The sequence below is a fragment of the Trichechus manatus genome, unplaced genomic scaffold (genome assembly GCF_000243295.1).
Source record: "Trichechus manatus latirostris isolate Lorelei unplaced genomic scaffold, TriManLat1.0 scaffold00038, whole genome shotgun sequence".
Lineage (NCBI taxonomy): Eukaryota > Metazoa > Chordata > Mammalia > Sirenia > Trichechidae > Trichechus > Trichechus manatus.
In genome coordinates, this window is record NW_004443974.1 from 12,854,011 (window position 1) to 12,871,839 (window position 17,829).

General features: G+C 42.5%; 2 protein-coding genes across 5 annotated transcripts in view; both read left to right on the forward strand.

The window, feature by feature from the left end:
• Window positions 1-15,616, forward strand: part of ODF2 (outer dense fiber of sperm tails 2) — a 39,267-nt gene extending 23,651 nt beyond the window's left edge. For 3 of the 4 annotated variants that reach the window (XM_012555345.2, XM_023730775.1, XM_023730774.1), the window contains 7 exons: window positions 4,994-5,104; window positions 5,280-5,384; window positions 6,351-6,509; window positions 7,846-7,946; window positions 9,472-9,634; window positions 10,072-10,197; window positions 13,185-15,616. In XM_012555345.2, coding sequence (XP_012410799.1) covers window positions 4,994-5,104; window positions 5,280-5,384; window positions 6,351-6,509; window positions 7,846-7,946; window positions 9,472-9,634; window positions 10,072-10,197; window positions 13,185-13,373 — 954 coding nt within the window. In that variant the 3' untranslated portion in view covers window positions 13,374-15,616. Of the gene's footprint in view, window positions 1-4,993; window positions 5,105-5,279; window positions 5,385-6,350; window positions 6,677-7,845; window positions 7,947-9,471; window positions 9,635-10,071; window positions 10,198-13,184 lie in introns of those variants that run through there. The other variant, XM_012555347.2, reaches the window with a different exon arrangement.
• Window positions 15,617-16,059: 443 nt separating this feature from the next.
• GLE1 (GLE1 RNA export mediator) overlaps window positions 16,060-17,829 on the forward strand; it is a 40,175-nt gene continuing 38,405 nt past the window's right edge. The window contains exon 1 of the mRNA XM_004375722.2: window positions 16,060-16,265. Coding sequence (XP_004375779.1) covers window positions 16,167-16,265 — 99 coding nt within the window. The 5' untranslated portion in view covers window positions 16,060-16,166. The remainder of the gene's footprint in view (window positions 16,266-17,829) is intronic.

A 17,829-nucleotide genomic window follows, 5' to 3' on the forward strand; every position in this document is an offset into this window, starting at 1 on the left:
GTTGGCTGTTGGCTTTGTATAAATGCCTTTAATTATATTGAGGAATTTCCCTTCTATTCCTATTTTGTTGAGAGTTTTTATGATGAATGGGTGTTGGACTTTGTTCTGGCTGTATTTCTTCCAAGAGAGACTTGTTTGTCCTTCTGGCAGTCCATGGTATTATTCAATATTTTTCACCAACACCTTAATTCAGAGGATCGGTTCTTCCTCGGTCTTCCTTATTCGTTGACCAGCTTTTGCATGCATATGAGACGTTTGAAAATACCATGGTTTGGCTCAGGCACACCATAGTCCTCAAAGTGACATCTTTGTTTTTTAACAATTTAAAGAAGTCTTTTGAAGCAGATTTGCCCAGTGCAGTGATTTCTTGACTGCTGCTTCCATGGGTGTTGATTGTAGATCCAAGTAAAATGAAATCCTCGACAACTTCAGTATTTTCCCCATTTATCAGGATGGTACTTATTGGTCCAATTGTGAGGATTTTTGTTTTCTTTATGTTGAGGTGCAATCCATACTGAAGGCTATAGTCTTTGATCTTTATCAGTAAGTGTTTTAAGTCCTCTTTGTTTTCAGTAAGCAAGGTTATGTCACCTGCATATCACAGGTTGTTAGTGAGTCTTCCACCAATCCTGATGCTATGTTCTTCTTCATATAGTCCAGCTTCTCGGATTATTTGCTCAGCATACAGATTAAGTATGGTGAAAAGATACAACCCTAACGCACACCTTTCCTGATTTTAAACCATGTGGTATCCTCTTGTTCTGTTTGAACGACTGCCTCTTGGTCTATGTACAGGTTCCTCACAAGCACAATTGTTCTGGAATTTGCATTCTTCCCAGTGTTATTCAGATTCCTTTGCATAGTCAAAAACACAGATAAACATCTTTCTGGTATGCTCTACTTTCAGCCAAGATCCATGTGACATCAGCAATGATATCCTTCCTTCCACATCCTCTTCTGAATCTAGCTTGAATTTCTAGCAGTTCCTTATTGATGTACTGCTGCAACTGTTTTTGAATTATCTTCAGCAAAATTTAACTTGCATGTGATACTAATGATATTGTTTGATAATTTCCTCATTCTGTTGGATAATCTTTGGAATGGGTATAAATATGGATCTCCTCCAGTTGGTTGGCCAAGTAGCTGTCTTCCAAATTTCTAGTGCTACATCCATTGTTTGAAACATCTCAATTGATAATCCGTCAATTCCTGGAGCCTTGTTTTTTGCCAGTGACTTTAGTGCAGCTTGGACTTCTTCTTTCAATACATTGGTTCTTGATCGTGGGCTACCTCCTGAAATGGTTGAATGTTAACCACTTCTTTCTGGTAGGTACAGTGACACTGTATGCCTTCCATCTTCTTTTGATGCTTCCTGTGTCATTCAGTATTTTGCCTATAGAATCCTTCAAGTTTGCAACTCGAGGCTTGAATTTTTTCTTCAGCTCTTTCAGCTTGAGAAATGCTGAGTGTGTTCTTCTCTTTTGGTTTTCTAATTCAAGGTCTTGCACATTTCATTACAATGCTTTACTTTGTCTTCTCGAGCCACCCTTGGAAATCTTCTGTTCAGCTCTTTTACTTCATCATTTCTTCCATTAGCTTTAGCTGCTGTACATTCAAGAGCAAGTTTCAGAGTCTTTTTTGACATCCATTTTGGTCTTTTCTTTCTTTCCTGTCTTTTGATAACCTTTTGCTTTCGTCATTTATGATGTCCTTGATGTCATTCTACAGCTCATCTGGTCTTCAGTCATTAGTGTTCGGTGAGTCACATCTATTCTTGAGATGGTCTCCCGTGGACTTGTTTTAATGTTCTTCAACTTCAACTTGAACTTGCATATGAATAATTGATGGTCTGTTCTGCATCAGCCCTTGGCCTTGTTCTGACTGATAATATCGAGCTTCTCCATTGCCTTTTTCCATAGATGTAGTCAGTTTGATTCTTATGCTTTTCATCTGGTAAGGTCCATGTGTATAGTCACTGTTTATGTTGTTAAAAAAAGGTATTTGCAATGAAAAAGTCGTAGGTCTTAAAAAATTCTATCATGTGATCTCCGGTGTTGTTTCTATCACCAAGGCCATATTTTCCAACTACAGATCCTTCTTTGTTTCCAACTTCTGCATTCCAGTAATTATCAATGCATCTTGATGGTATTTTTGATCAATTTCAGACTCTAGAAGTTGGTAAAAATCTTCAATTTCCTCATCTTAGACATGAGTGGTTGGTGCATAAATTTGAATATAGTCATATTACTTGGTCTTCCTTGTACATGTATGGACATTATCTTATCACTGACAGTGTTGTATTTCAGGATAGATCTGGAAATGTTCTTTTTTGACGATGAATGCAACTCCATTCCTCTTCAATTTGTCATTCCCGGCATATTTGGCCGTATGATTGTCTGATTCAAAATGGCCATTACCAGTCCATTTCACCTCACTAATGCCTAGGATATCAATTTTTGTGTGTTTCATTTCATTTTTGATGACTTCCGATTTTCCTAGATTCATACTCCATGTTCCAATTATTAATGGATGTTTGCAGCTGTTTCTTCTCATTTTGAGTCATGCCACATGAGCAAATGAAGGTCCTGAAAACTTGACCCCATCCATGTCATTAAGGTCAACTCTGCTTTGAGGAGGTAGCCCTTCCCCAGTCATATTTTGAGTGCCTTCCAACCTGAGGGGCTCATCTTCAGGCACTGTATCAGACAATGTTCTGCTGCTATTCATACGGTTTTCTTGTCCAGTTTTTTCAGAAGTAGACCACTGGGTCCTTTTTCCTAGTCTGTCTTAGTCTGGAAGCTCCACTGAAATCTGTCCACCATGAGTGACCGTACTGGTATTTGAAATACTGGTGGCATAGCTTCCAGTATCACAGGAACATGTAAGCCACCACAGTACAACAGACAGACAGATGTGTAGGGGATTCTCACTTAAACTTCCCTAAAACCAAAAAAATAAAACCCAACCCACTGCCACTGAATTGATTCTGATTCATAGTGGCCCTATAGGGCAGTAGAACTGTCCCATAGGGTTTCCAAGGCTGTAAATCTTTATGGAAGCAGACTGCAGTGTCTTTCTCTCTCGGAACAGGTGGTTGGTTCCACCCACTAACCTTTTGGTTAGCAGATGAGTGCTTGACCATTGTACCACCAGGACTCCTCTTAACTCTCCCAGCCTGCTAATAATATTATTATGTCCATTTGTATAGAATAAGAAAACTGGATCTTAGGGAGAGGTCATATTTCTTGCCAAGATTTTGCCCTAGGAAGTGTTAGAGTTGGGATTGAACCTGAGTCTGATTCCAGAGTTCTCACTCTTAATACCTCAGTATACACCCTCCCAGAGTGCCAGGGGCGAGAGGCACCTGAACAGAGGTTAACCTTTCAGAGCCAGGTTTGTTCTTGGTTTTTTATTGATCTGGGCAATAACATCTAGGTTTTTTGTTTGTTTGCTAAGATAGATTGGTTTTACGCAAATCTAATATGCAGAAAAGTACACAGATTCTAGAATTTTCATAAAGTGAACCTACTTTGTGTATCCATCACTCTGATAAACAATACTAACCCCTCTTTGCAAAGATAACCGCTGCCCTGACTTCTATCACCACAAGTTTGTCTGTTTTTAAACTATTTATAGATAGATTTGTGTAGTTCATATATTCTTGTGCCTGGCATCTTTTATTCAACATTGCGTTTGTGAGAATCATCCATGTAGTATTTAGCAGTTTCTTAATTTCCATGTCTCTGCAGTATCCCATTATATGAATACACCACAATATACTTATCCATTCTACTGCCGATACACATTTGGGTTGTTTCCTTAGTGCTATGAATGTCTTTGTATATCTTTTGTTCCACATATTTGGTGCATTTTTATTGATTACATACCTTGAAGTAGAGTTGCTGTGTCATCAGGTAGTATGCATAAGTTTAGCTTTGGTAGATGTTGCCAAATAGTAAAGTAACTGTACAAATTTACACTTCCATCGGCAGTGTGTGAGAGCTACAGTTATTCCTTCTCTCCTAATCACCACTTGGTGTATTTTAATTTTAGCCATCCTAGTGGGAATGTAATAGTATCATTTGTTGTAGTACAGTTGGATAAATTGAAAACAACCTTCAAGTTTAACATTAGGGAATTTAGTTACATTATGATACATATATAGTATAATACAGTGTAGCCATTCAAAATGATGTTTGTAGATGTGTATTTTCTTAAATATTGTAATTATAAAAGTAAAATATGCTCATAATAAACACTGAATAAGTTGAAAACAGTACAGAAATGTGATACAGAAGTGACGGTCTCTGGTAATCCCATTTCCTAGAGGTGGGCATCATTAACAGCCAATGTGTATTTTTCATTGTTTTTTTTCCTTATATTAACATACATATTCAAACACATACACATCCATCCATCCATCCATTATTCTGCAGCTTGCTTTTCTCACTTAATCATATTTCACGGACATCTTTTTAGGTCGGGTTATGGAGCTCTATATCTTTCTTTTCAATTACTGCTTACTATTGCATTGTATTGAGACACCATGTTTGATTTGGTTCCTCTGCTAAGATGAGCTTTGGGGTTGTAGGAGGGTGTTGAGAAGAACATTGCAACATAGTAATTAGAAAAGTAAGTTGCAGAACTGTAAGTACAGAGTACTTCATTTTTGTTTTAAAAAATAAAATAGCCACATGCCTATAGATACATAGTCTTATGTTAAAGCATTATGCATTATGATTTTTTTTTCTTGGTCTTATCTTCATTTTCTTTAATGATTACGTATTGCTTCTGTAATAAGAAAAGAAAACAGAGAAGTCATTTACTTGGGTTGGTCAAGTCTTACCCTATTACCTCTCGAAGCAGTATCAAACCCACAACTGGGTTTGACTGGGGGGCTTTCCTCTGCTAGCCCTTTGGAGTAGGAATTGAGCTGGGATGGCCATGTAATCCAGAACTTTCCTGCTAGTTACTTACAAGCCACCTTTCCTAGGCAAGCTTCGCCCCAATGGAGGACAAACTCAATCAGGCACACCTCGAGGTCCAACAGCTGAAGGCATCAGTTAAGAACTATGAGGGGATGATTGACAACTATAAGAGTCAGGTGGGTCTCTCAAGTGCCTTGATCCCCCTTTTAAGGGCAGCAAGTACCTCTCCTTCCTCTGCTGTCAGGCTGGGAGGCTCCCACAATGCCTGTCCCAGGAAGGGTGCACGTGGAAGGTGTTTTTCACCAAAACTTGGCTCTGCCTGAGATGGCCTGATGCACTGTTGGTTCCTAGGTGATGAAGACCAGATTGGAGGCTGATGAAGTGGCTGCCCAGTTGGAACGCTGTGACAAAGAGAACAAGATCCTTAAGGATGAGATGAACAAAGAGATTGAAGCGGTATTGCTCCCCTTCCCTGCTCTCTTCCCTCCCTTGACAGAACTATCCCTCTTGTTCGCCTTTGACCCTCGCTGATTCAGACACAAAGATTCATTTCCTTATTGGTGGTCTGGGGCACTCTACTGCGTATGTGCTCTCTCTTTTCTCTTGTCTCCTCTCTTTTCTGCTGTATCTTTTTTCCTTCTTGGTTTTGTTTCTCCTCTTCAATTTCTTTTTTTAAAAAAATCTACTCAAATCTACAGGTATGATAGATCTTAGGCATGCCTACTTAATTCTGTGTGGTGTCTTTATCTTGTGCCAACCAAAACTTATGCCTCCTATCCCCTTCCTCAAAGAGTGTTATTCTGCTAGAAGCAGAGGGATTGTCTTAATAGCAACCTTGGAGACGGGTTCAGTCTAGGATTGGTTACTAACTTGTTGCATAACCTTGAGCAAGTCACCCCTCTTTAGTCCTCAGTCTCCCTGTAAGTACAATAAGACCAGATATTGTTTCTACCGTCACCTTTGACATTTGGTTTGGAAACCCTATAGCATGGTGGTTGCATTCCAAGTGGCTTTAGAGGTAGACTAGATTTTAATCGTGGCTCTACCAGTTTCTGGTGGAGTGACCTTGGGCAAATGACTTTGTTCCCTTGATCCTCAGTTTCCTTATCTGTAGAATGGGGATAACAGCACCTACTTTATGAGTTAAATGAGCAACTGCAGAGAGCTGTTAGCTCAAGGCCTGGATCCTGGTGCTTACTACATGGTTGCTGTTGTTATTCGATAATTGAATGAGTAGCAACCTCAAGTGTCAAGTCAGACCCAAGTGTGTCCCTTCAGAGAGCAGCTGGACACCTGCTCAGTGGTCTGCAGTGAGGACAGGCTACACTCCTGCCTGTGGATTTTGAAGGATCCTCTTCTGGGGACTGAGGGCAGCCCTTTCCTGAGTCCTTCCCAGCAGTGGGCATTTCTCCCCCACTCCAGGCACGTCGTCAGTTCCAGTCCCAGCTGGCTGACCTGCAGCAGCTTCCTGACATCCTCAAGATCACAGAGGCTAAGCTGGCTGAGTGTCAGGACCAGCTGCAGGGCTACGAGAGGAAGAACATTGACCTCACAGCCATCATATCAGACCTGCGCAGCCGGGTAAGGGACTGGCAGAAAGGGTCCCACGAACTAGCCCGAGCAGGGACCCGCATACCAAGATGAGCTGCAGGCCCTCAAGGGAGGACTACTTCCTTTTTCTTGGCTGCCGCTTTCTGAAAGGAGTGAGCTATCATCAGTGCTGTGAAATAAAAGTCTGGTGTGCCAAATACCTTGTGTTTGCACATAGTGATTGTAGTCATCGGAGCCGTCACTCGTTTGGATTGTTGGGCCCTCCTGCTATTGCCCTGCCCCTGAGTGCTCCAAGTCTCTGCTTGCCTCCTGCCTTCGCACCTTGCTGCTGTCCTCAACCATACACCCATACGTGCGAGACACGAGCCAACCCCAACCTACAGAGTTTTTTTTTTCAAGCTTTTCTCTTGCTTTAACAAAGTCTTCCCTTATTCTTAACAGATCCATTGCCTGAGATTCTGTCCTGAAAGAGGGCTCCTCTCTCCCAGAAGCAACCTGCCTTTGGGTTACTGGTACCATGCCTACGCTGTCCAAGAAATTATCTGCCACTCATTGGCAGTGTGACCTTGGGCAAGGCCTTTCCCCTCTCTTTACCTGCATCCTTGTAATAAGGATAAAAGTTGCTACAGTTTTTGAGCACCTGCTCTGTGCGCCACACTGAATAAGCAGTTTACCAGCATTTTCTCATTTAATTCACCCATTTTACAGAAAAAAGCTCAAGGCATAGAGGGGAAAAGTAATTTCCTAAGGTTGCAGAGCCAATAACATGAACGCCAGCTGTATCTGGTTCCCATGCGCCTGCTCTCTGTACTCTGAAGTTGCCTGCCTTCTCTGTTGCATCAGGGCCTTTTAAGCTCTGATGGCAGAGGCTTCTGCATAAAGCAGCCCTCTGGATAACTTCTCAAACTTGCCAGCCTGAAAGTATCAATAGATTTCCTGCTGCCTTGCCTACACTTGTCCTCAGTTAAGGGGAGAAGGAAATCAGCAGTATCAACAACGTAATTGGTAAAGACAGCAGCTTCATGGGGGTGTTGTGTGGGCCAACTAGGCTACATCTGCTTCTGCCTTCTCATGTCTGCGCCAGATCCCAGCTGGGCCACTATGTGGTCTCTCCTGATCAAGAAACTATCATTGTGGTTCTTCAGGATCAACCCTTGCTTCTCTTGGGGTGGGAAAGCCTTCAGTCTTGGAAGGTGGGCCTAACATTTCCCTGCTCTCCTGTCTTCTCCAGGTTGTGCACTGACATTTGGACGCCTGCTGAGGGCAGCATGCTTCTTTCCTGGGTGTGGATGACAGGTCACAGGGAAAAGGGAGGGCTGTACTGGGAAGTTCTTTCATAAACCAGTCTATGTTCCTGTCATTTTAGATCGAGCATCAGGGGGACAAGCTGGAGATGGCGAGAGAGAAACATCAGGCTTCCCAGAAGCAAAATAAACAGCTGAGTCTGAAGGTGGATGAATTGGAGAGGTTAGAGGCACTTGGTCCCATCTCTGTCTTCTTCCTAGGACCTGAGACTTTCAGCCACTTAGCTGCTTTGTGCTTAATGTGCTGAAGTGTTTGAGGGACTCAAGGCCCTGGAAGGTACTAGGCAGACCTCAGAGGAGAAGCTGCCTCCATTTCAGTGGTAAGCATCATGGGAGAGAGGAAGGTGGTCTCTTGGCTTGGGGGAATGCCGCACAACAGTGTGATCAAGATCAGACCACCTCTAGGCATCAGAAAGACACACTTCATCCAAGCAGCGCCTGGCCTGAGTGGAGCAGGCAGTACACTGCTGGGGGGCATTTCTCCCTCATTCTGCTCTTTGTTTCCTGTCATCCTTCCCTGATACCTTTCTGGCCTGACTCTTCTGTTACTACGGAGGACTGTTGGAGGCAATCAGAGGTGAAGACTTCACCTGCTGGGATCAGAAGTCCTGGCCTTGAGTTCCACCTCTGCCACTTAACCTGCTTTGTGATTTTAAGCAAATCATTTAACCCCTTTGAACCTCAGTTTCCTCATCTTGAGAAAGGGACCAAGGTAGGGGTAATAATCTAGCTCATTGGGTTATTGTGAGTCTTCACCAAAATAATGCCTCGTAAAGACATTGAGAAATGTTCAGTATATGTTAGCTGGTATTATTCCAATTTTAAATATGAGGAAACAGACTTGGAGAGAGAGTGACTTGCCCAGGGTCACACAGCTGTACATGGCAAAGCTGCAACTTCGATCCGTGACTGCCTTTCTTCAGAGTTTGTGGTAGTATCTGTAAAATGCAGTCTGGAGACTCCTGGCAACGGTCCGGCCTTAGTAGCAGAGATGAAGGGCCTCAGGTGCTAGGAGGCTGTAACTGCTCAGGTTGGTGGACTAATATACCTGGAGGCAGGGACTTGAACCAGGTGGTCTCTTTCTGGGCTCCACCTCAGCTCTGCTGGCCTTGAGGATGCAGCTAGATTCAGCAGAACTTACAGACCTCCTTCAGTTGGAAGGCGCTCTGGAAGTGCATCGGGATGGTCCCTGCTGCTCCTTGGCTGGTCACATAAGATGTTGAGAGGTCCAGCTGAAGACCTTTTGCTGAGGGAGGCAGCAGTGAACAGTAGAAGTTGAAAGCATGGGTTTTGGAGACAGACCTGCCACCTGTGCTGACCTTGGGCCAATGACGTCACTTCTCTGAGGCTCAGTTTCTTCATCTGTAAAACAGGAGTAATAATAGTACCCACCTCCCTGAGCTGCCATGTGCTGTATTACATGTGATGATAATGTACACTTAGCACAGCCCACAGTCAGTCCATGCTTGTTTTTCCCACTTTTCATACTGTACTGTAACCACCTTCTCCAGTTGCATAGCTCCTTGGTCTTCTTGCTGATCTGTAGATCTCTTTGGCCTATTCCTCTGGCTCCTTGGAGAGTCTCGGCATGATGAGAGCCCTGATCCAGGAGTGGCTGACAGCCCCCTGGTGGGGTAGAACGGGACAGGTGAGGATATGACGAGATCTGATTGACTGCTTTCACCTAGGAAACTGGAGGCAACCAGTGCCCAGAACATCGAGTTCCTACAGGTGATTGCCAAGAGGGAGGAGGCAATCCACCAGTCCCAGCTACGGCTAGAGGAGAAAACACGGGAATGTGGGACCCTAGCAAGGCAGTTAGAGAGTGCCATTGAAGATGCTAGGAGGCAGGTCAGTCTCAATTCCATTACTACCTAGCTGTATGACCTTGGGCAAATCACCTAACCTCTCTGAGCCTATTTCCCCCATCAGAAAAACAGGCCTAATCGTAAGTACCTGCTTCATGAATTTGTTGGAAGAATCAAATGAGTAACTATTGTAAAGGGCTTAGCACTTTATTGTTGATGATTATGATTTAATTGCTGCTCACTTGGGATTCAGGAGGTTTACCACATCTTAGGTGATGACTCATGGGGCATCGGGAAAGGGCAGGTAGAGCTGGATTGCAGAAGTAATCCCTTTAGTTTGCTCCTGCCCTGAGGCTCCAGGGGCTCTGAGCTGATGTGCAGATGCTCTTTGTGAGACCCGATAGTGGGGGTGGCCCAGCTTTCTCTTTGCCAAGTGTCCAGGTCAGGGACGACAGCCCTACTTCTGTGTCCTCTGTGCAGGTGGAACAAACCAAGGACCATGCAGCCTCCAAGGAGCGAGCAGCCCAGAACAAAATCCTGGACCTTGAGACCCAGCTGAGCAGGACCAAAACAGAACTCAGCCAGCTGCGGCGGAGCCGTGACGATGTGAGTGGGCAGGGGAGAAAAGAGGGGAGAGAGTTGAGATTTTAGCCTTCCTTGGTGTTTTAATGAATATAACATGATTTTCTCTTTCTCCAAACACTTTCCCATCCCTTAAGGATATCTGCGGCTCATACCCCTCCCCCCCTTTTTTAACAGCTTTATTAAGGTAGTTTTTACATATCATAAAATTCACTTATTCAGATTGAACAATTCAATCATTTTTAGTATATTTATGAGTTGTGAAGTTATCACCACAATCTAAGTTTAGAACATTTTCAAAAAGAAACTCCATACTCATTTAGCCACATTCTCCTCCCACAGCCCCTGGCAACCATTAATAAAGTCTCTATGGACTTGTCTATTCTAGACATTTCACATAAATGGAATCATACAGTATGTGGTTTTGTGACTGGCTTCTTTCGCTTAGCATATTTTTAAGGTTCATCCATGTTGTAGCGTGTATCAGAACTTCACTCTTTTCTATTGTCACATAATATTACGTGGATGTACCACATTGTGTTTATCTGTTCAGCAGTTGATAGACATTTGGGTTGTTTTCTCTTTTTGGCTATTAGGAATAATGCTGCCATGAACTGTTCTGTACAACTTTTTGTGTGGACATATTTTTCATTTCTCTTAGTTATATGCCTACACCCAGCCAAACCCAAACCCATTGCCGTCGAGCTGATTCTGACTCATAGCTACCCTATAGGAGAGAGTAGAACTGCCTCATAGGGTTTCCAAGGAGCAGCTGGTGGATTCGAACTGCCGACCTTTTGGTTAGCAGCTGAGTTCTTAACCACTGAGCCACCAGGGCTCCAGTTATATATCTAGGAGTGGTTATATACCGAGCAGGGTCATATGATAACTATGTATAACTTCTTTGAGAAACTGCGAGACTATTTTCCAAAGTAGCTTCATCATTTTACATTCTACCAGCATGTATGAGGGTTCCAATTGCTCCATATCCTGGACAATACTTGTTTTCCTTTTTTAAATAATAGCCATTCTAGTGGATGCGAAATGGTATCTCATTGTGGTTTTGATTTGCATTTTCTCTAATGACTTACGATGTTGAGCATCGTGCTGGCCATTTGTATATCTTGTTTAGAGAAATGTCTATTAAAATCCTTTGCCCATTTTACAATTGGGTTATTTTTCTTTTTATTGTTGAATTGTAGGAGTTTTTTTAGATATTCTGGATACAAGCTCTTATCAGAAAAATGATTTGCAAATATTTTCTCCCATTCTGTGGGTTGTCTTTTTACTTTCTTGATGGTGTGCTTTGAAGCACAAACATTTTTAATTTTGATGAAGTGTAATTTATCTGTTTTTTCTTTTGTCTCCTGTGCTTTTGTTGTCACATCTAAGAAATCATTTCCTAACCCAAGATTATGAGATTTACTCCTCTTCTTTCTTCTAAGAGTTGTACAGCTTTAGCACTTAACATTTATGTCTGTGATCCAGTTTGAGTTAATTTTTGTATAGGGTGTGGAGTAAGGGTCCTACTTCCTTCTTTTTCATTTGGATAACCAGTTGTCCCAGCACCATTTGTTGGAAAGACTATTCTTTTACCTTTGAATTATGTTGGCACTCTTATTGCATATCAATTGACCATAAATGTAAGGGTCTATTTCTGAACTTTCAAATTTATTCCATTGATACATGTGTCTGTCTTTATGCCAGTACCACATGTAGTAAGTTTTGAAATTGGGAAGTATGAATCCTCCAATTTTGTTTCTCTTTTTTCATGATTATTTGGCTATTTTGGGTCCCTTACATTTACATATGAATTTTAGGATCAGCTCATCAATTTATGCAAATGAGCCAGCTGAGATTTTGTTAGAGATTGTGTTGTCTCTAGATCAGTTTGGAGAGTATTGCCATCTTAACAATGTTGTCTTCCAATCCATGAACACAGGATGTTTTTACATTTGTTTAGGTCTTTAATTTCTTTCAACAATGTTTTATAGTTTTCAGAGTACAAGTCTTCTACTTCTTTTGTTAAATTTATTTGTAAATATTTTATTCTTTTGATGCTATTTTAAGATTCCATATGTTTGATCAGTTTAATTTCATTTCTTCTCTTCCCCTCAGCTCAGGCTTGACCTGAGGCTCAAGAGATCTACATGGGGGAAGGTCTTTGGTCCATTCTTCCTTTTCCTGTTTCCTTTGGCTATAGGTCTTCTGTTGGGTTCTGGAAGGAGAGAAAAGAAAGGGGGCCACCATGTCTGTATTTTGCTGGGCCTACAATTCACCCTCTCCGGTGGTACCACTGACTGGTATTGATGCCCTTCATGTGGCTGAGCTCCTCAGGGGTTCAGCAGGGCCTCCTCACTGCATAGTCCCCTGCTGTGGGAGATTCAACTCAGTACTGCTTATTTCTTGCTGCTTTAGCTTCTGGCTCTGGTGTTACTCTCTCAGCTTGTCCTTCTGGGTTTCCTGGCAGGCAAGGTTTCCACATCGTTCTTTCATAATGTCATGGCCATAATGATTAGGAATTTGGGTGTTTCAAATGGGCTGAGTAAAGTTGTATCCCCATTTACAAATACAGAAATTAGTCTTAGAGAACCCAGGCAGTATGTCTGCACAGTTTACATTAATCATAACCATATAATCTTTCATTCAACCAGTATTTATTGAATGCTTTTTACCCTAATCTTCACGTTTTTTGGCTCTGAGAGAGGCCCCTTTGAGATTCTGACAAAGGCCATGGTACTTACTATCCCCTGCCCCAAATACCCAAATATCTCCAGTTTTGTATATAACTTCAGGGCATTACACACCTCAGATTAAAGGCCCCTGGTAGGCCAGGCACTGAAGAATATGGTGATAAGAAATGAAGAAACCCAGTGTCTCTGTTGGAAGACAGAAAAGTGAAACTGACCATTCCAAGCAGAGGATTAATGCTGTCATGGGGAGGAAGGACCACCTGACCTCTACTTGCACCTAGTACACTTGACCCATGCTCTCACTGTTTGTCCTCTTAGGCGGACCGCCGCTACCAGAGCCGGCTGCAAGACCTGAAAGATCGCCTGGAGCAATCAGAGAGCACCAATCGCAGCATGCAGAACTATGTCCAGTTCCTCAAGTCATCATACGCCAACGTTTTTGGGGATGGTCCCTACACTACCTACCTGACCAGCTCTCCCATCCGCTCCCGGTCTCCTCCTGCCTGAGGCCACTTGTCTTGGGCCAGGAGTCCTAATTGTTGCCGTGGAAACTATGGAGTTGCCAAACCATACCTGGAAAGCTTGTTGGTTTTCCTCTCTTCCAGTGAAGAAATGTGTTCAGGATCTTGTCCTTAGCTACTGGCTCCAGAAAAGTCCCTGAAGCAGCATGGGGATGAAGCGGTTTTTCATGACCCCACTTGATTCTCTCTTCCCTGATATAGTTGCCTGATGGAAGTTTTTAAATTAACTTGACAGGCCTTACATTTACTACTCTAGGGTACCCGATTTTAGCTCACCATGACCTTGGTCATTCCTTTCCCCGGAGAGTGTTTGGACTGAGCCTATTCCTCCAGTCCCCTTATAGCCCTCTTCTCTTGAGGAATCTCCCTCCTCCTAGGTTTTTTCTGCAGGTTTTCTCAGCAGGAGCTGTTAGGCAGGGGTCTGCCTTCCTCCTTATCCCTCCTACCCCTCCTGGGCTATGAGCATCTTCACTTGCTTTATTTCTTACTTCATGGGTGCAGTGTTTTTCCCAAGGCTCCCTTCCCAAGTTCAGTGGCAACCTCTCATGCCTAAGAGTTTCCTTGAGGTCATTTACCCACAAGCACTTCACAACAGACTGTCTAGGGCTCATGTCCTATTGGACTTTTAAAAGTGTAACCCCAATCTGATTGATTTTTTGTTTCTCTTTGCCTGGTTTGTATCTAAGGAATGGATTTGTTCCTGAAAAGTTTGTGTTTTACAAAAAGCTTTTATAATCAGTATTTAAGGCTCTATTGGATGATTTCCATTACATACCCCATCTCTTTTCTAAAAATGATCAATAAAACCCCAGGAATCTTTTTACAAAGTGATGCAGGTGAGCCAGTAAACATTTTTAAAGTACTTGGTGCATGGAACATTAGGCCTTTCATTTCATTTTGGCCCATGTTGGTTCTTTGTCCTTTGTGTGCTTTCACATTATAATCCTGTGAGATGTCTGGAGGAAACAAGCTTTGTAAAGTATTGCTCAGTGTTTTGGGGCAGACAACTTTAGTTGTTAGGGGGAGATAAGATGTATATATATTACTTTTGTTTAAAAAATGTTAACTGGTTTCTGAAAGATAAGATTATGGGCCATTTGTTTTCTTCAAACTTCCCTGTATTTAAAAGAAAGCAAGCAAAACTTTTTTTTTTTTTTTTTTTTTTAATAACAGAGAAAAGAACAAATTTGGTGCTGCTGTGCTGAACTCTAACCTTTCCAGTCTAGCTGGTATTGGCCTTCTGGGTGATCCAGTCTTGTCCTCTCTGTCACTCTAACCCAAGTACAAAACTCTAGAGAATCCCTCTTATGTCTTTGAAGGCAATGGGTCTCATTCAGATATCTGGATTTTATAGACCATAAAAATCCCCTGTCCCCCAATTTTGGGAATATTTGGAGGTTTTCATCTTTTTTTAACTGTGCCGAGGAAAGTCATTTAAAAAAAAACAGTCAGCTATTATTGTCGCAAAATCAAGCCCATTTTCACACCCTTAAGGTAAATGGACTTGAACTTATACAATATCTGAAAGTTCTTTGCAAGAAAAGATAGTTGGCAAACTTAACACCAATATGCATACATACCTGTGTAACTCATTATTTTTGTCATACTAGTGAACACCTTCTCAATGAAAGGCATTGGTGTATGACTCTGTGTGAGAAACACCTCTCTTGGAGTGTATTGCTGGGACTCTTCAAAAACATTCTATTTTTCTTTGTAAAATATTTTGTCACAAAAAGTCCAAGGAGTTTGTAAAATATCAGAAAGAAGAATAAATGTTTATATTGCTTCAAACTCCAGAGAGAAGCCTTCCTACCTCAAACTGAGAGCCCATAAAATATGGTACACAATAGAAGGGTCAGAAAGTCTGGGTTCCTAGTTTAAAAAGCTGACTCTGGGCAATTATGAATCATACTTGATTTATTTTATTTTTATTGAGATATAAAATAAAGTGTACAATTCAGTAGTTTTTAGTATATTCACAAAGTTGTACAACCATCACCACTATCTAATTCCAGAACTTTTTCATTAACCACCCCCCCCAAAAAAAAACTCTTACCTGTTAGCTGTCACTCCCTGTTTCCCTCTCCCCCAAATCTCTGGCAACCGCTAATCTACTTTCTGTCTCTATGGGTTTGCCTTCTCTAGCCATTTCACATAAATGGAATCATAAAATATGTGGCCTTTTGTGACTGCTTTCACTGATGTTTTCAAGGTTCATGTATCATGTATCCGTATATCATTCCTTTTTATGGCAGAATAATATCCCATTGTATGGCTAATACCACATTTTGTCTATCCAATCACCAGTTGAGGGACATTTGGGTGGTTTCCATTTTTTGGCTATTATGAATAATTGTTATAAACATTTGTTTACAAGTTTTTGTGTGGGTGTATTCATTTCTCTTGAGTATATACCCAGGAGTGAAATTGCTGGCTTATATGGTAACAATGTTTCACCTTTTGAGGAACTGCCAGTCTTTTCCACAGAGGCTGCACCATCTTACACTTCCACCGGCTGTGTATGGGAGGGGTCATAGAGCATTGGATCTTATATAATTCTGAGGCGGAAGTCCCCGAGCGAGGGCGCCAGGGATAGGCTCTTCGCAGAAGTGCGAGCGTGGGCGAGGTACGTCGCTGGAGGCGGGGCGCCCAGCCGTTAAGGGAGGGGATTCCGGGCTCGCGGCCCGGAAGCGGAAACGAATGTCCATTTCCGGGCGGCTGATTCGAGGGCTTGTTTTGTCCCAAGCAACGCCTCAGACGGGTTGCAACCTGTAGGGCCATGCCTTCCGAAGGCCGCTGCTGGGAGACCCTGCAGGCGCTGCGCAGTTCTGACAAAGGCCGCCTCTCCTACCACCGTGACTGGCCGCTGCGAGGCGAGGTGAGCAGATGGCCCCTTATGGGGTAGGTAGGCCCTTCGGCCCCTCGAGACACCCTTGCCTCGAGCGGGACCCAGCTCTTCTTGAGCCCTTGGCACGCCCTGTTCCGAGGTTCCCGTGAGTTCTTTTTAACAATCTGCATTTATTTCTTGACTCCTGTGTGTGTCTCCCTGTCTAGGGTCCTTGACTTTCCCAGCGTAGTCTAGCTTTTCGGGGAGCTCTCCTTTCTTGAGAATTGCTGTTTTCCTTAAAGGCTTCGTTGTTAACCCTAGCTAGAATTAGGCGCCTCTTCTTTTCAGAGCACCTCTGGCTTCTCAGGGTTATATAATTTACTGCGCGTCTCATATGGTGGGTTTTGTGCTGGGAGCTCTGGATTTAGCGGAACAATTAGCTTGGCCTAATCGATTGCTGCCAGTGAAATGACCAAATTTTTAGATATTGGACGGACCTGGAAAGTTCGCGGGGCGTGGTCATTGTGCCTAGTATTTGTAGAGCCCTCTACTGGACAGCAGGAGTGTGTGTTTGGGGGTGGGGGGGAGGTGAACAGTTAAAGCATAGCTCCTGTTCCCGAGTTGCTGGTAATCTAGCTACAAATACGGTGTTGTGTCTCCTCAGACATCTGTGTGGAACAGTTCTAAAGTGTTTCTCTGTCTTTTGACAATTTTAAAGACTACAGACCTTACATTTTGTAGGATGACCCCAGCATGGGTCTGTCTGATGTTTTCAAACGACCAGACACAGTTTATACATTCTTGGCAAGAAAACCACAGAAACATGCTGTATTCTTCTCAGGAGGCACATAGATGTCAACCATCCCAACATCAAAGTTTCGTGTTGCAGACCTTGATCACTGCTTACATTGGTGTCTGCCAGGTCATTTCCTTAAAAGTCATCATTTTTGCTTTTGTAATAGATTAGTATTTTGTGGGGAGATACTCTGAGATTACACCAATATCCTTTTTCTCATCAAACCTCCTCCCACCAGCCTTAGGATTCATTGATGACTTCTGTGATGTTGCCAAATGGTGTTTCTTTACGTCCATCATTCCTTCTGCATGTGTTAGTAGACATTCTTTAAGGGAGAGGTTTCTTTATTCCTCTGTTTAATTATTTATAGCAGTATGGACTCCTGGGTTCCTATTCATTCAATGAGTTGTAATTCTTTACTGTCATTATTTTGATGCTCAAAATTTTCCAGATTTGGCCGCTGAGAGCCTCTTCAAGCTGCCTCTTATGTCCCTTTGACATGTTTCATTATTAATCCACCGTTTCTTTACTTTTTGTCACAAAAAGGTGTCCCAAGTGCAAGTTGTACTTTCTCTGTCTCAACCCTGGGATCAGCCATTTCTCCAAAAAGTCTGATTTCTTTTAAGTGGAGTATGGTATTTACAAACCAAGATCTGGGAGCTCAGTGTGGTCATTGTTACTCGAGTACAATTGCTTCTAGGCCTTCTCAGTGGACAGAGCTAGGAAATACATGTGTGTATATCCGTACACATATACATACATGCACACACATATATTATCTATAACTATTTTTATATCTATCTATACATATGTATTTTA